General features: G+C 42.5%; 2 protein-coding genes across 10 annotated transcripts in view; both read left to right on the top strand.

Annotated features, from left to right (window-relative positions):
* The window catches only part of camsap2a (calmodulin regulated spectrin-associated protein family, member 2a), a 48,982-nt gene that overhangs the window by 21,288 nt on the left and 3,497 nt on the right, over nucleotides 1-24,197 (top strand). For 2 of the 8 annotated variants that reach the window (XM_031859441.1, XM_031859439.1), the window contains 12 exons: nucleotides 5,701-5,797; nucleotides 5,952-6,048; nucleotides 6,240-6,271; nucleotides 6,391-6,460; nucleotides 6,616-8,626; nucleotides 9,589-9,725; nucleotides 10,058-10,278; nucleotides 10,856-10,952; nucleotides 11,587-11,652; nucleotides 12,617-12,732; nucleotides 13,240-13,358; nucleotides 13,666-14,234. In XM_031859441.1, the coding sequence (XP_031715301.1) occupies nucleotides 5,701-5,797; nucleotides 5,952-6,048; nucleotides 6,240-6,271; nucleotides 6,391-6,460; nucleotides 6,616-8,626; nucleotides 9,589-9,725; nucleotides 10,058-10,278; nucleotides 10,856-10,952; nucleotides 11,587-11,652; nucleotides 12,617-12,732; nucleotides 13,240-13,358; nucleotides 13,666-13,971 (3,369 nt within the window). In that variant the 3' untranslated portion in view covers nucleotides 13,972-14,234. Of the gene's footprint in view, nucleotides 1-5,700; nucleotides 5,798-5,951; nucleotides 6,049-6,239; nucleotides 6,272-6,390; nucleotides 6,461-6,615; nucleotides 8,627-9,588; nucleotides 9,726-10,057; nucleotides 10,279-10,855; nucleotides 10,953-11,586; nucleotides 12,597-12,616; nucleotides 12,733-13,239; nucleotides 13,359-13,665; nucleotides 14,235-24,197 lie in introns of those variants that run through there. The other 6 variants (XM_031859445.1, XM_031859443.1, XM_031859444.1 and 3 more) reach the window with 4 other exon arrangements.
* Nucleotides 17,653-24,197, top strand: part of LOC116390123 (WD repeat-containing protein 47-like) — a 10,036-nt gene continuing 3,491 nt past the window's right edge. The window contains exons 1-10 of one of the 2 annotated variants that reach the window (XM_031859446.1): nucleotides 17,653-17,766; nucleotides 17,982-18,142; nucleotides 18,897-19,083; nucleotides 19,323-19,406; nucleotides 19,968-20,052; nucleotides 20,285-20,593; nucleotides 20,771-21,210; nucleotides 22,222-22,318; nucleotides 23,474-23,646; nucleotides 23,749-23,994. In XM_031859446.1, coding sequence (XP_031715306.1) covers nucleotides 18,926-19,083; nucleotides 19,323-19,406; nucleotides 19,968-20,052; nucleotides 20,285-20,593; nucleotides 20,771-21,210; nucleotides 22,222-22,318; nucleotides 23,474-23,646; nucleotides 23,749-23,994 — 1,592 coding nt within the window. In that variant the 5' untranslated portion in view covers nucleotides 17,653-17,766; nucleotides 17,982-18,142; nucleotides 18,897-18,925. The remainder of the gene's footprint in view (nucleotides 17,767-17,981; nucleotides 18,143-18,896; nucleotides 19,084-19,322; nucleotides 19,407-19,967; nucleotides 20,053-20,284; nucleotides 20,594-20,770; nucleotides 21,211-22,221; nucleotides 22,319-23,473; nucleotides 23,647-23,748; nucleotides 23,995-24,197) is intronic. The other variant, XM_031859448.1, reaches the window with a different exon arrangement.

The raw sequence follows: 24,197 nt of genomic DNA, 5'->3' as shown, positions 1-24,197 counted from the left end.
GTGTGTGTGTGTGTGTGTGTGTGTGTGTGTGTGTGTGTGTGTGTGTGCGCCAGCAGGAAGAATAAATGCCAATTGTAGTTAGTATAAAAACCACCATTTGAAAAAATATGACCTCACCTGAAATGGCTTTTAAAGTTGTTTAACCCTTTGAGTTATGCTAGTTGGCCCATTTACAAAGTAACAGATGAATCAAAGTGTCAAGGTAAAATCAAGTTGACGATTGTTTCCATGAACCGATACAAATCATGTATGTGTTCATTCATTCATGGGTTTTTCGACAAATCTGATTATAAAAACATATGGTGCGAGAGGCTAAATGAAACAGGAGTTAATGAGCAACTGTGTAGGCCAGTGTGGTGAGTCATGCTGTGGAAAAAGCATTCAATCCAAACTATCTGTCTTCACCAACCACAATCCTGGAGATCTGCACTGCTCTCCCAACATGTCTGCAAGTGTTTTTTCATCCTTTTTTAAATTTCCTTTTCCTGTTTCTTTCATTGCCTTCCTTTCCTAATTTCCTTTTCAAAACTTTATTCCCCTGTCTCACTTTCTTTCTTTCTTTCTTTTTTTCGTCATTTCTGTCCCTCTTCATTCTGACTTTCTGGGATTTCCTACTGCCATACTTTGTCTCTCTGTGTCATGTCCTTTCTTAATCAGTCATTTTCCTTCTCTGTGTGTCTCTCACTGACTCGGGAGATGAGTGCCATTCTTACAAGTAATACACAGGCTTTGTTCTAGCTTTCATGTAGTTTCAGCTTCATGTTGTTTTACTTGATCAGGGCCACTATTGGTTGTTCTTATCCTTGTCCTTATCCTTCTTCTTGCTCAAAACCAGTATTGTATTTTTTGTCAGCAGAAAATAGCCACAACGTCTCAAAACAGCGACTCTTACCACTCTGCCACGAGAAAGTCACCATTGGTCTGGTGGTGTGGTGTAACTTTCCCTCTGTGCTGTGTGTTTGTGTTTGTCCCTGATGTGTCCATCTCAGTGAGAGCTGCAGAATCATTAAAAAACAGCTGATGTGTCTGGATGACTTTGGCTGTGCCTCAGCATGTCCTCTGACGGAGAGCTGTTGTCCTCAGCACAGACTGAACACAGGCCACTGAAAGGACAAACATCAGTCGACTGTCCAAACTGACTCAACATCAGCTTTCGAGACACTTTCAATTTTAAAAACACTTGATTCAATAGACACTGATACAACTTTTGTAATAGAGATGGAAACCCCCTTTTTTTAATATAAACAAACAGATTTGTTTTTGTTTTTGCATTTGAAGCGAAAAAAAAAGAGAAAAAGTAGAATAATTTCACTTCATTCTGTCATGAAACAGTCCTGGATTATTCGAGCAGATACATAAAAGTAGAGTTCGGTAACATTTGTACTATTATTATAGTAATATGTATATTCTGTATTTGTAAATCAAAGATAGAGCTCCAGTGAGATGATAACATGGCTGTACCCCCACCAGCTCAAAGCTCACACACGTTGACAAAACACACGGCATCAAAAACGAAATAATTGAGTCGTGTGAAGCAGCCAGTAGCAGTATTCTGCTGACAATGATTTCATGAAGGACAAAGAAAAATCCCAGCAGGGCAGCGCTATTCCCTGAGAGCGGCAGTGCAGCCAGAACTGCATCCAGAACCAGTTAGATTCTGTAACCTTGACCCAGTTTCCAGGCAGTCAGTAGCTGTACGCGGTGGCCCGTCATACTAATGGAGATCTTATTATAGAGATCGAGGCGAGACATTAGTGGGGAGGGGAAGTGAGAGAGGTGTTGATGTGGAAGAAAATGGAAACAGGAGAGAAGAGATGAGGAAGAGCGATAACACTTACACCGGTAGCGAGTTTGAAAGGGTGAGAGGGGAGACGGAAGAGACTGAGGGGGGGGGGGTGATAGAGAAAGAGGTACCGCATCTTTTGGGAGCTTGAGGATGTGTTTAGACATCACTGAAGCATCCACACACACACACCATGACAAATATCACACACAGCTGAGAGTGTGCAACAACAACCAAAATCTACCTTTATATGTGTTGATTAGGGCGGCAACTAACTATTGTTTTTATTGATTCATTATTCATTATTGTAGCTGGTGTGGGTTAGACACTTTAATAGATATTATCAGTCATCCACAGAAATTAGATCTGTGCAGATATTTGGAATTGAGCATGAAGTCTCACAGCCTGAGCATTTGACGGCTGAGTGAATGTCTTCACACACACACACACATACCAGTCTGTGTTTGTTTATTTGTGTATTTATTTAGACCCCCATTAGCTTTTGCATCCCAACAGCTATTCTTCATGGCGTTAGCTCAGTTTGCATGGTGACAATACAGAAATACATAAAACACAGTGTTTTGTATGTTTAGTGAAAGCGGGATCCGTCCACATTATATTCAGTATGTATCCGAAAGAGACAATAAACTAGCCTTCAGTGCCCAACCCCCAAAGCCATACACACATTACTCAGGCCGTCCTTTCCTAATGGACACCGGGCTAGTAAATCACGCCAGCCCACTCCCATTTACTGGCTCTTCATTTAATTAATTCACAGCACATCTAAATTACCATCTGTGGATCCAAAAGGGAGAAATGAAATTCACCAGCTTTGGGCTTTCGCCAGCATTCTTTACCAGGAGGTTTGTAGCAGCAGACGTGCTGAGGTTGCCCCGAGGAAGGCAATTAACACACTTACTCTAATTCATAAGCTGCCTCTTCAACGTGGCTTTAAGTCTGTGGTTCATCTACAGTCTGACTGTTAGATATCAGCAATGAATTGTACTGTATTTGTTCCACTGTGAGGTATCAGCTAAAACTGTATTACTAACTAAGTAAAAAATAGACCTTATGCTTGCTTGTCTGTTTGATTGATAGATACCGTATTATTGCCGCTGAGTCATTAGTTGACAGAGTGATTTGCAGCAGAGTGTTGCACTAGGATAAACTTGACGTTCAAGTAATTATGTTTTCAGTGTGATAATATCCTCTGATGTTTTTAACTTGATGCGATGTTATTGTTTGGACACACTAATTTTAGCATGAAAGATCATTGTTCTTTAGATTCATTTTTTTACTTTTAGAAAGGTTTCTCTGAGGGCAACTGAGGGCAGCCTGATAAATCAAGGGAATGAGGACCTAGATCCTTTCATCAACCCTCCGGCCCAATGATTGTTGACATCTATGCCCAGAGAAAGCTCAGTGTGTGTCTAAGCCCGGTGTCTTGCTGAGTTGGATAACGTCATTTTTTATTTATGTGCATTTTTTCTTTCTTTTTTTATGCTTGCAAACCCTATGCATTGGTATTGCAATACACAGTTTGTGTTTGAATGTGTAGCACATGCAGGCTGGGCTGTTTGTGCCCGTCCATGTACAGTGGATTAGCGCCCTCCAACCCCCACCCCCCTTCCAACCCCGAGCTCTCTTCTGGTAATCGCCAATGAGGTTCCTGTTTTCATCCTGAGAGTGACACACTCTGACACTCAAATCTCCAGACAAGACAGATTTGGCAACACTGCAGACGTTGGCAGGGTTAGTAAAGCCAGTCAGTGAGGAGATAGGTGTAGTGGTGGAGCGGTGGCTGGTTGTTTGGGTTTCGTTGTGAGTGGGTGTGACTGCTGACTGGTGGTAAAATGCGATAACACACACACACACCTGGTGTGTCAGTAGTAGTCAGACGGGCAGATGGGAAGGGAGAAGTCAGGGAGGGCTTTTTGCTACAAATCTTGGCGGACGATAGGAGATCTTTGTCTCTCCTGCTTCTCCTTTTTTTTCTTTCTGGCTCTGTCTTCTTCTGTTCATCTTGAGGAAGGCTTTTACATGCTGAACACACCTAAAGGTAACCTGCACTTTGGTATTCACCTAGCTATTTGTTAGTAATTTGATGCTGAAGTGTTATTTAACCTAAGTTAGTTATGAGAGCTGTAAAAAAAAATGGCAAAAGTGATATACTGTACATAGAAAAAGACGATAGAAAAGATTAAAATCATTAATTGACTGATCGATGAAAAACGTTCTGTTGTAAGCAAATGTTTAATTTGCACGTAAAGATAAGAATTCATTCATTTTCTTTGCTTTATTTTAATTGCTTTGGTAACCATGTGCGCTAGAGCTCCTCACAACTACATTTTGTCATATCTACACACCGTTTCACACGTTTGCAGCTCTAATTTCTTGCATGTGATCAAACAAAAAAAGAGTCCAAAAAACCTGCTAAAATGCTGCAGTAACACCCAAGGGAGACCACTGCTTCTGGTGTTAATTGCCTCGGCCCCTCCTGGTGTGCTTTGGAGCTGTACTTGAGGGGCTTGGGGGGGGTGCATGAATGATGTGTGTGTGCTTGGGAGAGTGAAATGTTGCTGATGAGGTAAATCAGGTACCTTTAGAGCTGAGCCATGCAGCACTGTCTTTGTCTGGAGACCGTGGACTGAGGGTAGGGAGGGGGCGGGATTCCTCAAGGTCGCCCCCCTGCTTGCATATTGTGTGCATATGTGCATGTGTGAGTGCCGGCATGTTTCTAGCCATAAACGCCCAGTTTGGCACGATAATTGATGAAATAGTGATTCTTGAAAGATGTGACTGCGGTAAAGAAATCTTCCTGAACCGGATTCAGTTTACTTCAGGAAATTTGACTTATTCTTTGCTTTGTTTCAAGACGATGACTTTTTGTTTATTTTGTTTTTATTTCACTCATGATGGCACAACTCTTGGCTTATTAAAAATGCAGTGTTTTGACTGAAAATGCGACTCACTGGATTTTCTACACTGACGATGAGGCAGACAAAAGAATCAGTGTGACCCATGTGGTGTTTTTGAGTATTGTCAGTTAAAGGCAAAATATTTTTGTTATATAGTGCACCTCTAGTGTAATGATCAGTCATAGTCCACACATTCCCTCTGTTATAAGAGGGGAAAATATTGGGGTTTGGGCAAATGTTGTACACTTTTTGCAGCGCAGTGTCCTCAAGCAGTTTGACCTCCCACTGCACGTTGACCTGATTCAGGACACGGACACGACCAGACACAGCAGTGTCAAAAATCCCTCCAACATTTCTTCCCCGACCCAATTCAGGTCAGCTGCTGGATTGCATGCTGGTGATTGAGAACAGAAATAAATAGCTGACCTCTGTTTCACAAAATTAGGTTAATGCCTTAATCACTCCTCTCCACTAGCCACAGGTACTGTTGACATTATTAGCTAAGTGGAAGATTAGCTTATCTAGCATGTGAGAAGCCATGATGTTGGTTACATTGTCTTAGCCTGCATAAACTCTTACAGTGTGAGACGTCAGACTCCTAATACGTCAGGAAATCCATTTCTTTATTTTACATAAATGGCACAGATTTTTTGAAAATCCGTTGCTGAAAAGGTCGATGAAAATAGATCCCTTGTAAATTACTCTACTGTAGGTTGAACTCTATAACCATATAACCTTAAGAGGATACTCTGAAATAGAGCAAGATTGGTCAATTGTTTTTATGCCGACTGAGAGATATTAATACTCATCAACTCAGGTTCTCTATCGGGGTTAACAGAGACATCTGCTGGACAAATAGGTGCAATGCAATTGTTTTTGTTGGTGGTTTGGTGGAGTTGGTGTATTGAATTTGTTCACTGTAACAGAAGTTGTACTGAGTGATTATATATTACCCAATCTCGTGATTTTAATCTTAGTCTTGTTTGAATATTTTCCCAGAATAACTACTTCGTGTTCATGGCAGAGCTGTTTGGGTGGTTTGAGGTGGTCAAGCCGTCTTTTGTGAAACCCAGAATGCTGAACGACGAAGGCACAGGTAAGTCTTGATTTCTGACGACACGAAAACTTTCATAGTAGCAATAGCAACTGTAATGCCACGTGTAGAAAGAGGTAGTGGTAATGCTAGAGGTAATGTTGGTCGAAGAGGACCGAGCACAGTTTGGTCAGTTGTCTCTGTTGTGTCACCTCAGAGCCCTCATCCTTGTTGAAGACTATACCAGCTATCCCCATCTCCAAGGCCACCAAGAGGAGCTTCATGGAAAGGCCCCCAAGTCCAGAAAGACCGAGGTATGCTAGTCCAAAAAATGATGGTATTCGTTGTAAAACTCTGGCTAGTAGTTTGGGCCGGCTGGTGGGCAGCTGGCAGATGTGAATATGATTAAGCCAAATAAGATTGACTTGTACTGCGAAATTTTTATCTGGACAAATGACAGCTAAAAACACGTAACACATCTGTCAATTTCTCTTTTTTTCTCTAGTTTGCCCCTCCGTCCCCAGCCTCGAAACTCAGGTAATATTTGTTTACTTATTTTTAGGGGTTCTTTTTATACCAAATTGTATGAGTAGGTATGAATATTAGAATATGAATACTCAGTTTTGATTCTTACTTTGCTAATTTGTGTCATCCAGGAGAGATTAAGAGGTCAACCTCAATGTCCTTTGTCGATGGCAACCTCGGCACCTGGCCCAAAGAAAAGAGGTTAGTAACATTGCTGTCCTGTTTATGTGCTGCTCCTTTAAATGATCCAATCCCCAAGCGTATTGTGATGTTGCCAAACCAGAGTCTTTCCTTTTACAAATAGAAATACAAAAAAGTATCTGAAGATTGAATTACTTTTTTACTTTTCCGTTAAGGTCTGGACCTTATGGAGTGTCTTTTGACATCCCCTTTGACAAAGAGGACTCTGGTTCCGCCGGGCTGTCCTCTACGCGTGGCATGGTCCGGTCCGTCAGCAGTGACGATGGTTCTGGTTTCAAGGTCCACCACTTGCCCCATGGAATGAAGCGTAACCTGTCCTTCCAGCCAGTGAACGGTCAGAATGTCGGCATTGAGGAGGAGGGCTGCCCAGACAGCCTGGCGGATGAGGAGCCTTGCAGGGGAGACCACCCCAACGGACATGGAAGTGTCAAGGCAACAACTCCCTCCATTGAGGAAGCCCTTCAGATTATCCAAAGCCCAAATAGGCCCCCAGCGGAGGGGATCAACAACAGTTTCTTTCTGCACACTCAGGAGCACAGGGCTGGTGTTGGTGTGTTGGAGCCAGTGTCAGAGTCGGACTCCAAAGGGCCTCTGAGCACCACAGACACCGCAGAGGTGGACACTGGCATCCATATCCGAACAGAAGACATGCTGGATGAGGATTCCTCTCTGAAGGACTGCTCTGTAAACATGGACCTGGATATAGACACGCCAAGCCCCTGCCCAAGCAGTCAGAGCAAATCCCCCTCCGGATTTAAGATGACAAGCTTTGCTGACCAGAAGAAGAAGAAGCATACTCCATCACTGCCAGACTCAGGTAGGTGCAGCAGCAGCTCCCTCAAGACCACTCCTGAGGGCTCTGAGTTAGGCCTCCCATTATCTGTCTCCTGGGCCCCGACCCCTGAGCACAGCCCCATCCATCAACAGACCACACCTCCCCTCACTGCTCAAGCATCGCCCACACCCGTGCAACTTCCAGCCAATGACCCTGCTCAGGTCATGGCTACGGAGATGGTTGAGCTGAGGATGAGGCTGGAGGAGAAACGTAAAGCCATCGAAGCACAGAAGAAGAAAGTGGAGGCTGCTTTTACAAGGCATCGGCAAAAGATGGGTCACTCGGTGTTCCTCAATGTGGTAAAGAGGAAAGGAGACGGGGCTGCCAGTGGAGAGGAAGGAGGGAAAACAAGTCCCACCTTCAGCTTCGGGAGGAGCAAGGCAGACACACCTGATGGGGCAGAGCAAAGTAGCACAGCCTCCTGTTGGACAAAGTCCCCTGGTGCAGGAGAGGAAGGGGGTCAAAGCCATGCTCAGCTAACAGAGGTAGATCTCACTGAGTATACGCATTCTATTGAGAAACTCAACCATTCACTAGCCTTCCTTCAGACTGAGATGCAGCGACTGGCTCAGCAGCAGGAAGTGATCATGGCCATGAGGGAGCAACAACATCAGCAAGCGTGGGTAATCCCATCACCACAAAAACAGAGTCGAGCTGTTACTAGATCCTCAGGACCATCTTCTCCTGCCGACTCCCCTCGTTCCACCCACCGCTCTCCAACCAGCATCAAGCGCAAATCTGCCTCCTTCCACTCACGCAATCCTCGCACCGTTCGACCCAACGAGCTAAAGCTGGCCCCGTACAATCGGGTCCTAACTGCCCCACAATCTGTCGACAGCATCCCCAGGCTACGGCGATTTTCTCCCTGCCAGCCCTTGGCTAGTTCTTTCGTTTACATGGGGGAGAAACCAGTAACCGCCAATCCAGAGACAGTAGCCTCAGATGGAGATAAAAAGGACACAGAGTCTCTCCTTTCCCCAGAGAGTGAGAATGCCAGTATATGTGTAGCCAACCTACCGCCCAGCTCCTCCAACCTAGAAAACACAGAACCAGATTCAGTTCAGAAGTCAGTTGCAGATCTGAAACCTATAGAGTCATCATTTCCTGAGGTTCTGGCCCACGCTGTGGTAGAGACCTTCACGGTGACACCTACAGAGATTCCTCCCAGACCAGAAGCCTCAGGCCAAGTCAAGAGTAGCTTGATTGAGGTTCCTCTGTCAGTGGTGAAGCCACTGGAGGATCTGACACTGGATGATGGTTTGGACATGCAGCAGGAGGATGTGGAAGGCCCGGATCACGAGCATAAGATGTCTCGTGGTTTCTTCTTCAAGGTAGGCCGGTAATTCAAAGAACTGTCACCAATGTCTATGTTTTGAAGCACTTTCTCTATTTGCACATTCAAGAGAGTTAAAGGGAAATGTACCAGTCAATGCTTCTTTAGAGAAGATGATATGTACTTTATATGTCCCCAACGGGACATTTTCTTTGGACTCTGCACTGGGGTGGAGTCAACAGATAAGAACAAAGAACAACCAATATAGATTATAAAAACCATAACATCAACAACAACCAGCTTGCAACCATGCAATGCCACTGCACGCCTTAAAATGTTAGTGTCGCTTTTCTGGGAAAAAAAGGCAGTTGCATTTGAACCAGAGGCAGCCATGTTTCGTTGCTAACACGAGATGATGAAATGTTCAGGAAACAAGTCAGCTGAAAAAAGCGCCATCTTCCCATGTATGGGTATGTAAGATAGCTTGCTAGCTGCAGTCTGGGCTTCGATGTAGGTCATAAAACTGGGGCTCTTGTGAATAATTCACGCACAGCTGTGGAAATGTGGGGCTGGAGAAGGGTTGAATAGATGGTGGATGTGATAGTGGATGCTGAGGGATGAGCAAAGGATGTTCACATCAAAGAAATCTTTAAGATGAAACCGATTTGTACTGAAATTAGCAGCTTTGTGTGCCTGTGTTGGAATCAAAACTGTCCCATAATATGAAGAATGTGGATACAAAATGAATACCTCTACTGTGGTTCCTCAGCCAGCCCGTTTACTGTCTCATATAATTACACTAAGGAGAGTTGACCTTTCACAATAACTGTGAAATGATTTAGATAATATCACACAATATTCTGTGTCACAACGATATCAGGTCAGCTTTGCTTAATGAGAAGCAATTACAAAACAGTAATGTATAATATTAACTAAAGGTTTCCGGATTTTCACCCTGCAAAGAACACACTGTACCTCAAACAGTTCAAAGTGACTGACTTTGTTTCCTTAATGACTCAGGCGGATGGAAAGCCAGAGGAGAACATGGCTCAGAAGAGGGCTGCACTGTTAGAGAAAAGGATGAGGAGGGAGAAGGAGAGCCAGCAGAGAAAGATGCAGCAGGAGGCCGAGTTGGAGCAGAAGAAGGAGGAAGCTCGGTATGTTCACACATCAGGAAATAAGTCCATTCACATTTTCAGAACACACATGTATATTAGGTATAAGCATGATTTTTAGTCTTTTCCATCTTTTCTATTTTCTTACTTCTTTGTTGTTTTGAATCTTGAACCATGTATATTAGATCACTCCACTACTGTCCAGAAAGTCTGACCGCAGTGCTGAATGTTTTCGTGTTGGTTGGTTTTTAAATGAAGATTTAAACTTACAATTTAGAACTTGATTTATTTATTTTTCCATCGCTTAATCACCATTATTGAATAAAAAAACTCAAACAGTATTTGTCTGCACTGACTGCTGACTGGCTGTTCAGAATGAAAGCAGAGGAGGAGCGCGTCAGGAAGGAGGAAGACAAGGCCAGGAGGGAGTTCATCAAGCAGGAATATCTCAGGAGGAAGCAGCTGAAACTGATGGCGGACATGGATACCGTCATCAAACCGCGACCAGTCGGGACCAAGCAGAGGCGGGGGCGTCCCAAGTCCATCCATCGCGACAGCATGGACTCCCCCAAAACCCCTGTCAGAGCTGCCACAGGTAACCCTGGAGAAGACCCCCACTCAGTGAGGTCGTGGTCATCCCATCTGTCCAATGGGTGTGCTGCTGCCGCTTTGCTTTGTGCCACTTGAGAATGTCTTAATCACATTTATTACATAACTCTTACATAATACATTCTTTTTGTTTTAAATAATAAAATTGGTTAAATCAAGTTAAGCTTTTAACTGGGTTAATTCTGATATTTCTATTATTATTGGCAATGTTTTGTATAACATCTAATGTCTACCAAGCCCAAAATAATACAGCAGAACTTAAAATTTGAGCTTGAATATGATGATGTACTGAAGGAGCAATGTAATGCTAGTGTGTGTTTTTATAGGTCAATTATATTAGGCATTTTATAGTGTGTTAATACATATGTATGCATGTATAATAGGGTGTGTCCGTGTGAATGTTGTGTGTATAACTGGATGTTAGAGTTCATTTTATTCATAACACTGAGGCTACATTGCTCTGTGACGGGGTTGGCACAAAACACAGTGGACCGCGTGGTGGTGGTGTTGTTGTTGTTGTTATTCATGGTGTCGTGCTGTGTCACATCTGGTCTCACATCCAGGTTCACGCCAACGTGTCTTTTCAGTCTCCAGCTTGTCCCTTGCTTCCCTCAACCTGGGAGACAGCGACAGTGTTCACTCTGAGAAGAGATCACCGAGGTGAGATGTTTTCTATAGCTGCTGGTGTAACATGTGGCGTTTTATAAAAAGGGTGGTGTTTTGATGTAGCCTTTTGATTTTAATTCAAGATTTCACAAGATGTCATATTTTTGAATGCATAACTGATTCACTCAGGAATATAGAAGTGGAATGTGTAGATAGTAGATAGTCACAAAATCTGAAAACCTTGGAATCTTAAAACAAACAAAATACATAAAACACAGACATGGTACTCTGCAATAATATTAGTAATAATTCATAATTTTAACCTGGTTCACTTGTTTTAAGGATTACAGTTACTAAGCCACTAAGCATCAAATCCATGCATAATATATAGAGTGATTTCTTTGGCATATTAAACTATTATTTTCTATGACTTTATAATTACATTTTATGACATTTTATGGCATATTATACTTTTAATATTTGATTTGAGACCTGAAAAATTCTTAGAAATGTTTACTTTGGTGTGAATTTGAAATTTCTCTTCATGTGCATGGTAATATTTTCTTGTTTTGTTTTTTTTAAGCCAAGTTCTCCAGACTAACTCCAGTTCTTAGGTCTAACATGTCTCCTGTATTCTTCTACCTTCCTTCTTTCGATACTTTCTTTCCTGCTGTTTCACAAACGTCAGAAGTGCTAGTTTAGCCTCTGGTGGTCTCTTCTTCTTTCTGAGATCTCCTAAACTGAGAAGGAGAAGGTTAGTTTCTGCTCGGCAGTTAAACCTTAAGTCTCTTCACGCTGCCCTGAGCCCAGTCCTGCACTGAAAGCTTGTCTCCACGCTGAGATTTTTAGGGATTGATCATAAACTTAAAGGAATAGTAACATATTTCCTTATGATTAACTTCAAAGCGCTTGTCTCCACCACTAAACAATCACTTGTCCCTTTCCACTTGCCTTCCCGCTGTGCCTTATTCACACCTGATAAAACATCAAAGTGAATTGTTTAGTTTTGCTCAGTCATTACGAGTCATTAAGACTCCACTTTATCAAGTCATTTAAGCCTATATTGTGTCTTAAAATTTGCTAGTAGGATTGAAAAATGTGAAAATTTAGACTTTTATATCCCATTGGAAGATGATCAGGCCTTTTGAGAAATCAAGGCTAAAATGACTTGTTAATGTGGGCAGTTTGACTTCAAGCATTATGACCCCAGTGGAATAAGCTGTATTCACTTGGAAATCACTTGTTCACGTATATATAGGGGACAAATAATGCAGTTGCAGTTCAGAAAAAAAGAGCAAGTAAATGCCTAGTGCTGCACTATAATTAATTGACCTATTTTGTTGACCTTGAATGCACCAGACTGCTTCATATCACTGCACTCACTGCCTGCGCTTGCAAGCTTTGCTTCTTTACTAGTTACTGTACAACAGACACCAAAACCAAGTCCAAACTCAAACTCTGTGCTGGTATAGTACACGCAGTTTCCTCTACAGTAAAGAAAGAATCTATACGTGATGTAGACGGGGCGGGGAATGGACACCAGCCACCAGCCTAATATCTAGTTGGCTTGTGTAATTGTACAGTAGTTTCCTGCCCTGTCTACAGTATACTTTGCTGAGTGTTCAGCAGCCATGCAGAAAGGTAACCTAACACTGTGTGTGTGTGTGTGTGTGTGTGTGTGTGTGTGTGTGTGTGTGTGTTTGTGGGCGGGGTTCTAGACCAGATTCTGCAGATGGATTTCTGTCCCCGAGTCTATCTAGCAGCAGGAATGGAGAGAAGGATTGGGAAAATGGCTCCACAACCTCCTCTGTTACATCTAACACGGAGTACACTGGTAGGACAACTTCAGACATATCTTCTTTAGCATTGGTTGTCAATGCAAATGTTAAAACTAGATGCTGAACTTAAACTACAGTTTAAGTTTAGCATCAATAGTTTGGGGAATAAATATAATTTGAAGGCATAAATGGTGCAATGAACTAATGTTGTGGAATGACGTCCTAAACAGTTGTAAATTTCTGAATCTTGTGTAATCTTCGTATCCAGTGCAGCTAATATTAATACAAAAAGTGCATGAATATTTTTGTTGATGTGAAATGTAAATCAAACATATCAGCTGTCTGAGCTTTTTTTTTTTTTTATCTAACTGCTGCATTCATAGCTCAAATTTTCTTCTCGGTGCATCCACTAACACGTTGCTATGTTACCAGCAGCAATCTTCATACATGATTTATCAAACGAAAGAGTAAAAATAGGGAGGGACGTCTTTTCTTTGACATAACAGGAGTAGTTGCCGTGGCAACAGTCCCATCCTGATGTTCTCTCCTCTTTTCCCGTTCAGGACCAAAGCTATACAAGGAGCCCAGTGCCAAATCCAACAAGCACATCATCCAAAACGCTCTGGCCCACTGCTGCCTCGCAGGCAAGGTTAATGAGGGGCCAAAGAACAAGATCCTGGAGGTAACGGCAGGGGGCTTTTAATATATCGCTCTATACACTTGCAGGGGTCGGGGTGTCCCGGTGGCTGTATTTATTATGAACGCCACGTACCTTTAACATTATGGATTGTCATGTATTGTAATTGCAGAAGGGAAGGGCAGAAACAACATTTTTGCATTAAAGTCAGTCTGAATCAAAGGGCAGACACACTTTTAAATTGCTAAATTTATGCTAGTGAGAGTCCAAAGAAACCAAAACCTTTGCCTTCCTTTAGCATTCATGACCTTCATACTGTATCTAATGAGCCTTCCTTCCCTGACATTAACAGGAAATGGAAAAATCAGAGGCCAACAACTTCTTGGTTTTGTTCCGCGACTCCGGCTGCCAGTTCCGCTCTCTCTACACTTACTGCCCCGAGATGGAGGAGATCAACAAGCTGACGGGCATCGGCCCCAAGAGCATCACGCGCAAGATGATCGACGGCCTCTACAAGTACAACTCGGACAAGAAGCAGTTCAGTCAGATACCAGCCAAGACCATGTCGGCCAGCGTGGACGCGGTGACGATCCACAGCCATCTCTGGCAAACCAAGAAGCCAGCCACCCCTAAAAAAGTAGTGCCTGCCCAGTCCTAATGGAACTTAACACCCCAAACATCACCATTCCCACCCCTCAAATGGAACATACCCATTTCAATTTGCACTTCACTGTACATATCCATGAAGATTCAAGCACCTGCAATGCCAGTTAGATGAATGCATCTTTGACTAGTCATGTTTGTTTGTTTGTTTTTTCCTCTAAATGCATTCCTGTCCCTTGTTTTTCCTCCTTAATGTGGACTGGAGACAATAGGACTCAATGATTATGAACTCCTGGAATGTATGCCACTGATGAAGAATGATGTAAATGCCTCCCACTTCTGTGTTTTTAGAGATTGTCATGTCAAATAATGAAGGCATGTATGAGTGTTTGTTTATTGTCTCATATGTGCCAAACGTCTAAAAAGAGACAGTGTGAATGCTCGGACATTTTACTGAAACACTGAATATTTTTAATTCATGTACAGATTGATCTTTGTTAGCATTATGCTGTTGATGTGTGGCCTTATGCATGTTTTGTTTTAGCGTGTGAGTGCAATGGGGTGATTGTAAAACAGCATATACAGAGGCTTTTTTTTTGTAATTGGAGAACGCTTTTTTTTTTCTTCATCTCTGGGTAAAACAGTTTGTATATTAATGTATGTAAAACTACAAAGGGCCAAAAAACATATTGCATACAGCTAGCACTAGCCACGCAGTACATGTGTGCTCAGCTTAACAAAGCCAAGCGGTTTCAGCTTTTTCAGAAGCCTTTTTGAGGAAGTCATTTTAAAGAATGCAGGACGTTACTGTAGATCACTGGTTCTCAACCTGTGGGTCGGGACACCTGCAGACGATTTAATCTATAATGTATGATGTGTGACAAATATATTTCTAATATACAAATATGCTGTCATGTTTGTGATTGTTTTGTTAAAAGCCCCTCTCCTCATGAAAAACAGAAGTAGTTGCAACCTCAAGACGTAAAATTGACGACCAGTGAAAATAAAAATCATCCTTATAAGTTAACCATCTGGTTTGTTTTCACTTGGGGGTTTACAAGGAGGCATCGCTTCACCCAAAAAGGTTGAGAACCAGTGTTATAGATCACGCTGCTGCTGGCTCACAGCTAATTTGTGAACAAATAAAAGTACTTTTTTTATTTGAATTGTTAAACAATGCCTGCACCATGCATTGTCTTCACAGATAGTTAATATAATGTATGATTACACTCTCACCAACTGGTATCAGTAATATGACTCAATTCCAAGACATAGACACATAAGAAGTATTCTCTTTATATCAATATCAGGATTTTAACATTACATTTTTGTACTAGTACTTTCTTGGCAGTATTAAATTCTTCAGATTCTTACTGGATTTACTTACCTTAAAAAAGTATGCACTGAAAAGCATCCACCAAACACCAAAATGTCATAAATACAAAGTTTAGATTGATAAGTTAAAAACCAATTGCTCTGTTATTTAAGAAAAAAACAGTCATACATCACAGCAAGTGTTCTGATTCAGTGAAGGCCACACTGTTTCCATGGTGTCATTTTCAACACATCTGTGCAGCTCTTGCTCTTGCATAACAAATCTGCGTTGACCCAAACTAAGTTAAGTTAAATTAAGTGCAGAGCGTTAGCAGCATGTTTGTCTGTTGCCTATAGATGCAACATATCCTAAACAGGCCAGTTGTTAGATTTATTTTTTTGTTTCTATTATTACGAGAATGACTTTCACAACATAATGCCAGAATAAGGAAGATCCTTGTTGCTGCATACGGGTAGAAACTCACCACAGAGTTTCATTGGTGTCAGTATCATGTTCCTTTTGCCACCGAATGTCAAATCAACACCATTTGCAGGTACGATTTCCAACAAAAATAAATCTGCTAACATGGTGCATTGTTTCCAACTGGGGGATATTTATGACCAAAAGAGAGCACGTTCATGTTTTTGTAAATGTAATCTAGTGTGACGGAGTGTTTCTCTCTTGCTTATTGGAATGATTTGTCCACAGAAGCTCTGTCCACCTGCTTATGTCTGTTAAAGGCCAAGGTAAAAGGTTATTTTAACTGTAATAATATTGTACAGTGTGTTCATGTGAGCTCATATTCACTAAGATGACTTTGTTTTGTTTGTCATTCAACATATTGCTGAAACATGTCATTTTTTTTTTTGGCATTTAATAAAACTAAGCATGGCCTCAGTATTTATGTTATATTTTTTCAAAAACAAAAAGTCTATTGTAAAGAAGAATCACAACAGGCAAAGTGAAAGAAAAATCAGGGGGGCTGATAATATTTGTATATGGTTTCATTTTTGGATCGATTGATAGAGATTAAGGAGGTGTAAAGACCACTTGGAAATATTCATCTTATTTTTTTTACAGTTTTATACATTTTGGAGAAACAATATATCATAGCTTTTGTGAGAGGCAGCAGTATCGCATGTCTTTAAGCTCAGTCTTATACTCCTTGAGCTGGAGAAAATTGTGAGACAGCAAACACTTCATTTTGAGAATCAATTTCTAAGAATAATCAGGGTAATAATATTGTTTACAAGCTTACAATAAATAATTATGATGTATCACCCACATGCAAATTGAAAAAATGACTACATCTTGAGAAAAGAGTGGGCCTTGGAGGACACCTCAGCGGAGATGAAGTTACCTAATGTGGATGTAAAAGCCCCAAAAGCCCCAGGTTCACTGTATATCAATTGTTTGTGCTAAATGTTATTATTGTAGAACTGTTTAGGAGCTGTTACTACAAGCATACAACATCAACTCCTGCATTATTACTTAATTGTGTGGCTTGGTCTTGCATGTTGGCTCTTTTTCAATACTGACACGAAGAAAACCTGCTTTCTAGCACAGGAGTGCTGTTTGACTTCTGGGGGTCTGTGCAAATAATGAGGCCTCCATGTTAAGTATGATGTGAACTGTACTTGATTGGAACTTGGGGGAATTATGGTACATGCAAAACCAGGGGGTGCAACCCCAACAGATTAATAAGCCATTGCTGCACTAGTAGAATTTATAGTTGGTTAGTTAGGAATTTAACTGTCCACATTGAGGACAATAAAGTGTTACCCCACAGCATTAAAAACAATTGACAAGACAATTGATGAATACAAGAACAAGATCTAAAATAAGTTAAAAAAAAAAACATACAATGGTAAAGTGCTGGTTGATCATGAGGAATACATGCATTCAGCATAATTGCATTTGACACAAAATGTATTTTACTGATTGATTTATGACATTTGATGCTATTAATTCAGACATGTTAGAGTGATTCATAGTTTACAGTCCATTGAGACATCAATTATAGACTATGCGCTTATGACGTTTATGCTTAATGCTATATAGCTTGATGGTATTTACCAAATCCACTTAGTGATGTAGCTATAGTTAAATAAATAAAAGAGAAAAGAGAGCACATTATTTATTATTTCGTTTTTGTTAATTTTTTTAAAATATTAAGTTACGTTTTTAACCACAGCTATAATTTTGCTATAGCATTAACCACCTTATTATTTCCACACTCAATGAATAGAAAGTGTTTTCTATGGCTCGGTGTTGAAGGTGTGACCCCCACACTGCCGGCCGTCATCACAACAGTTGATGGGTGGTTTGCGGCCGCGTCCGCGTGGCAACCGCGAGCTGTGTACAAGAAAGAGGGCAGAAGGGACCTTTCTGGAGACGCTGACTGGGATATCGACACACAAACACCCTTTTCCTCTCCGGTTCTTCGTAGCCATCGTCGCATTTTTGGAAAATGCAAAAAAAAAAAAAAAGACCGCAGCGACTTTAATGCGGCGTGTTGTTGGCGCAGACTGACAGGTGAGGAGTTTGGCACTGATTCACGGGGCGGCGTGTTAGCTTGCACCGCCCCGTTGTATAGCCATGCGCGATATCCTGCACATTAAGAGGGGGAATTAATTAACATTGTTCGCTTTTATTTGTCCGGCGTGCTGGTCCGCTACGCTGGCCGTGTGTGTGAGAGTGTGCGCTACGTGCTCTAATGCTCGAGTAAACGAGGTGTGTCTCGCGCTCAGGTAAAGTGCTTAGGCTGTCGGGTTTTGGGCCGCAGACCTTTCTGTCACATCCCGCCGGACCAGACCTGGATGTTGTTCCTGTGTGCTGGGGAGGAACAGGGCCGTGTCACCCAGCTCAGACACCCGGAGGCATCCCTGCTCTCACTGCATCTTAAGGGCGCGTGAGTGGTTCATGCATAATGGAGAGATCTTTATGTCCTGGTACAGCTGCCGATGTGATGTTGCTGTGATTAACCATTTACAAACCCGACCATTCAGAAGTGCATTCTGACATAGTTCTGACCAGGATCATAAGATAGGCTATCCACCCTTTTGTGCAATAAGGTTAAATGTTTATAGTGCAAGCCATCATAAGGATTATTATTGTGGATGCTACCTGTAGCATCTGTGTAATAAATATTACACAGATGCTACAGTTTGGACATGCTGTGCCACTAGCGGTGAACAGATACCAGAGAAGAGCACAATAAACTCACTTTAACGTATTTACAGGAGAAGCTCCTGTTGAAGTGTTGATATGAAATGACATTTGCAACATTAGGTCAGTGTTTTTACTGAGCAGCCGGACACACTAGAAGTCCCTGTAGATGCTAGTCCGTAAACAGACCTGTGGGCATCAATAGAAGTGTGCATGAGCATTTGCCATTGTTTACATCCATAGCACTGATCTCAAACTCTCTCATCTTGTTTCACACACAGTGCATATCAGAAAATGAACTATTGTTTGGTCAACAAATACCTTACCACGTTTCTTAAATCCAATGACAAGCATGTTTATTTCCTTTTACACAACTTGTCAGCGGAACATTTCATTAAATGTTTAACTTTGGATTAGGCAACAACCCATTGCATGTTATTAATGATTTGAGATCCCTGATCCATGATTTGTCTTCCCTCTGTCTGTCTTTCTGCCAGCTGTAAGCTGCCACCGCAGAGCTTTAATCATGACGGCAGAGGAGACGATCGGCGTCAAGGAGGCAGAGGTGATCAAGGTGATGCTGGACTTCCTGAACTCCAGGAAGCTGCACATCAGCATGCTGGCCCTAGAGAAGGAGAGCGGCGTCATCAATGGACTCTACTCCGATGACATGCTCTTCCTCAGGTATGACTGTGCAGCAGTGACTTGTGGCACATAGAAGAAGACCATAGTGTCCTGAAAGGGAAGAGTTGACTTTCAGCTTTACAGAAATTTGTAGCATGTTGTGCTTGTTTGTTGGGATCTGGGTTTGTACACGTCTCAGGCATTTTCCCACCGTTTGCCAGTGGTTGTCTTATGTCAGCTTGAAATGAGGGCTTGCTTATCAGTGGCCTCTTAAATTGTCCATTTGCTGCTTTCAACAGACAACTCATTCTGGACGGCCAATGGGAGGAGGTGATGCAGTTCATTCAACCTCTCGAAGGAATGGACAAGTTTGACAAGAAAAGGTGAGAGACATAAAGACGGCATTAGTCTTAAAAATGTGCATGCGGTAGTTTTGATTTATTGTTAAGGCATTAAGAGGAGAACATGAGGCCTGACTGAAACACAGCTCTATGTGTTCGAGTTGATGGATGCCTGCAGCTAGAACAGCTCTTATTTTCAGTACAGTTGTATTGCTTGTTTGTAGGTATTTCAAGTATAATAATAAGTACAGTATTGATTGGTTTCTCTTCACTAATTGACTGAGTTGGACTAACCAGTAAAGCTGGAGACTGGGTAGCCTTGGGCCAATTCCCAGTACTGTGTGTCAAAAAAACCAAAGTTGTATTATAGTATACCATGAGAAATGTCATAGTATGTCATAGAAAAGACATATTATAGTATACTCATGTCATATTACTGACTTCTTTCTTACTAAATACTGATGCACAAAAAAAGAATATATTTAAACTCGGTTGTCCTACCTAATTAAATAAGTTTATCAAAATATTCCCACCCAGGAAATGTCACAGGAGGGTTAATCAGTTTGTGTCAGTATTTGATAATACTGAGATTTGTGTTTCCAGGTTTCGCTACATCATTCTGAGGCAGAAGTTTCTGGAAGCTCTGTGTGTAAATAATGCTATGTCTGCTGCTGAAGACCCTCATAATGTACGTAAATATGTAATGAGGAAATTAGTACGAGTTGTGACAATTTGAAAAATAGCAGAAGCCTGTGATTTAATTGATATCATGCATCGATGTGTGAATATGAAGCTTCTTCTAAAACGTATACACACCTACCAGTGTGGTTCTACAGAAAAACAGACCTCAGATTCAGAGAGAGCATCTCAACAACAGCCACATCCTCACTTCTCCTCTCCGAACTTTTCGTCAACTATAGCTGGAGCTCACCATGCAGGCGGCAGTCAGGTGCCTCCACAGTCTGGAGGACTTCTGTCCGACCAAGGACGACTACAGCAAGCTGTGTCTCCTCCTCACCCTGCCGCGCCTCACCTCCCACGCAGAGTTCAAAGACTGGAACCCGAGCACGGCACGTGTCCATTGCTTTGAAGAAGCCTGTGCTATGGTGGCCGAGTTCATCCCTGCGGACAGGAAGCTGAGCGAGGCGGGCTTCAGGGCCAGTGGAAACCGCCTGTTCCAGCTGCTCATCAAGGGGATTCTTTATGAGTGCTGTGTCGAATTCTGCCAGGTAACATGATACCCTAAATAGAAGGGTTACACAAATCTGTTGAAGTCCATTTTAATGCAAGGTGCCCTATTTGATGTATTAAAACATGGTAGGTCCTACTTTTATTTCAAAACCATCATAGTTGAACAGAAACTTCCAGTCATGGTTGATGGTCGAAACTGTTTCTGTGTTTTCCAGAGCAAAGCAACTGGTGAGGAGATCACAGAGGGTGAGGTGTTGCTCGGTGTGGACTTGCTGTGCGGGAACGGCTGTGATGAACTGGACTTGTCGCTGCTCTCCTGGCTGCAGAATGTCTCTCCGGGTGACTTCTCCTGCGCCTTCCAGCAAAAGACCCTCAACATCCACGTGGACCGCCTGGTGAAGCCCAGCAAGGCCGGCCACGCCGACCTCCTCACTCCGTTGATCAACCGCCTGTCCCCCTGCCCTACCTCACCCTTCCACCAGAGGCCTCATTCAGCGGACACCTACATGTCAAGATCCCTCAACCCGGCTTTGGACGGCCTGTCCCACGGTCTGGCAGCCCAGGACAAGAGAGGCATGGAGGCGGACATGAAGTCCGCCCTCAGCCGGAGCCTAGTGGAGAACAATGTGCATCAGCAGGACGATTCGCCAGAAAAGTAAGGGCCTAAGCTGAGACGAATGACTTTTACATGGTAGTAGTTTACCAAGTTTCTCCCATGTGCATGTGTAATGTGCAACATTAGGTATTAAACCCATGGTAGGTCTTGTTGTATGACACACTCTGTCGCTGAATTAATCCCATTATCACTGCTTTAACAGAGACATACTAACTATTGTGCTGCACAACGCATATTACACTGCATCTGAGTGCTGATGGATGCAATAGGATCTAAAGCCTTCACCTTATAACTCTTTATTGAAAAATATAGTACTGAGCCATAGACTAAATTAAGGTTAAGATGCTTTTCCTTACCCTTCCACCAGAGGTGGACTGAAGAGCAGTTTTTTTTTTTCTGATTACTGAACTTTTTAGTAGGTTCTCCGGAGCTCATTGGGTCATTTCTACAGCCTCAAGGGTTAGGATTAGAAAACACTTAGGAAGTCGGGCAAGATTACCGCAAATAACATGTCACACCACTAATGAAAAGGTGTAGACGGCGTTCTGAGGCATCAATTGAAAGGGATACTGTAAACTCAGAAGTTACCAGACTGTTGGATTTTGCAAGGTTCTCTGACTCCACCTGCTGGATACAATTAATGTGAACAACTGGTACAAAGGGAGATCTCTACGATCAGTGATGAAGTGCAGCAGTTTGTCTTCCTCAACAACAGAAATAGTCTTTGCAGTAAGTTATGCATTTAAGACATGATTACAATGAATCAGATATGCAAAAGAACAAATGTATTCTTTAAGTTAAAACAAATATAAACACATTTCTCATGTTTGCTAATAAGTAACCGTACATTGTAGCAAAATGAGTAGCCGACATTAATTCTATTCCTTTCCTTTTGCTACATACACGGTATAATACTCAAGTTTATTATACATGAAGTGTTTTTGGCTTATATTGTATTGTTTTACTTCCTACTTCACCTCAAATTGATTTAAATATAATCAAAATTGTTGTCAATTGACATGTACGTCGTATATATTTCCCTGACTATAGGAAGAACTCACAAAGGCCGGATGGACCCAACCCCGCACGCACACCTCTGACCCCTGGAAAAGATGGTGGGCCACCCTGCAGCACAGAAACACATGAGGTAATAAGAACTGCAGACTCTAAGCAGTGTCTAGCCTTAACATAACCAAACATAACAATACAGAATAAACAGGACAAGACTCGCACTCAGGAAACGCTCCTGACAATTCGGATAATCAGAAAATTCAAAGAAGTCCGTTGCACTCCAGTGATCGCAATTGTTGCAAATAACACATAATACAAGAAACAAGTGGAAACAATAGCCAGTTTCTCTCAGTATTCCTGATCCACAGACCCAAGCACAGTGATGAGCATAAAGACACTTCAGATATTGGGGGGGGGTGGGGGTGTCTCTCACCTTGGTAGCTCGGGTTAAATTAGTTTCATCACTTGTGTGAAGACTGTAAAAACAAGTCTGGTCACTTGAGTCAAAGTTAGATTTTCAGTCTGTCTTCCCTCCACAGTTATTACTCCAGATTAAAGAGATTTAGAATAGATTTTCCCCTGAACCTCCTGGACCACCTCATCTCCACTGCCTCATAAATCCATCCCCAAGTCTCTACCACACCTACCCAAGGGGCACTATCGCCCTCCAGCCCCCTGTCCCAGAGAAGAGGTCACGGACACTGGAGGCAGATAATCTGGCGTGATGTGCGGTCACACCCAACGTGGCCTGCTGCTTCCATCATCGTTCATCTTTATGCACCCCAGATCTCATCCACAGGAGCAAAGTAGCTTGAGATTGGATTGTCGTGTGTTTGTGTGTGTGTGTGTGTGTGTGTGTGTGTGTGTGTGTGTGTGTGTGTTTTGAAAAGTGGTGAGAGAGGTGAAGGGGAATGTACTGTAGATCTGCTGGATAAGATGAGGTCCTTGAAAACTTTTTATGGGGTTTATGATGGATGAGACCTTGGGAGTTGAAGAGTTATCAGTAGTGGCTCTTGGGAGAGAGTTTGTCTATTATAATCTAGTGTGTGTGTGTGTGTGTGTGTGTGTGTGTGTGTGTGGGCTATTGCATGTGTGTATGTAGTGGCAATGAGCACTGCCAAGTGTTCAAGCAGAGAATACTTAAATGCAATAATACGTATTCTGCCATTCAGGCTACAGGGCTTGTTCAGGTAAAACAAATCCTGTCAAAAAATTGCGACAGTTTTCTATATCTTCTGCAAAAAACAAGCTGTCTATTTTTGACTCGCTGTGTGCATGTGTGTTTGTCCAGCGTCCTGACTCCACGGAGCACATCCAGGAGTATTACCGGCAGCGTCTCCGTGTGCAGCAGCATCTGGAGCAGAAGCAGCAGCAGAGACAGCTTTACCAGCAGATGCTGCTGGAGGGAGGGGTGAAGCCGCAGGACGGAGCCCAAAACAACCTCACCGAGACCTTCCTCAGTAGGTGAGCTAGTCCTATTCAAATATTGAACATCAAGGATTAAATGAAGAGAGCACAACCTCAGTGCTACCTTTATTGAGACATAGAGATCTTGTTTTTGTCCAGATCCATTCAGAAGTTGGAGGAGATGAATGTGGGCATAGACCACAGAGGAGATGAGGTGATGACACAGTGGAACGGACTGACAGGGAGCACCAGCACATCCAGTCCCACAACCACCAACACCTCCCACACCCCAGACACTGGGCTGCCAAGGGAAGAGCCAGGAGGAGGGGTCAGCAGCACCCCGGTAAGCACCGGGAGCCACGGCTTGCCTTCCCTCAGCGAGTCCCCAGTTCCTGCCGGTCAGAGGTAAGAGCCGGCCGAGCATGTGGTCAAGTCATTACCTCAACTCATGTGATTGGCTATAGTTGTGATAGGATTTCATGTCATTTGATGTTGACTAGTACTGACTCTTCAAACTCTTAAGCAAATGAATTTTACTGGTATGGAATGAATTTACCTTTCGTGTGTGTGTGTGTGTGTGTGTGTGTGTGTGTGTGTGTGTGTGTGTG

The sequence above is a fragment of the Anarrhichthys ocellatus genome, unplaced genomic scaffold, assembly GCF_004355925.1.
Source record: "Anarrhichthys ocellatus isolate YVR2014 unplaced genomic scaffold, GSC_Weel_1.0 scaffold22, whole genome shotgun sequence".
NCBI classification, from domain to species: Eukaryota; Metazoa; Chordata; class Actinopteri; order Perciformes; family Anarhichadidae; genus Anarrhichthys; species Anarrhichthys ocellatus.
The sequence above is the reverse complement of the archived record's forward strand: the minus strand, read 5'-3'. Positions and strand labels throughout refer to the sequence as shown.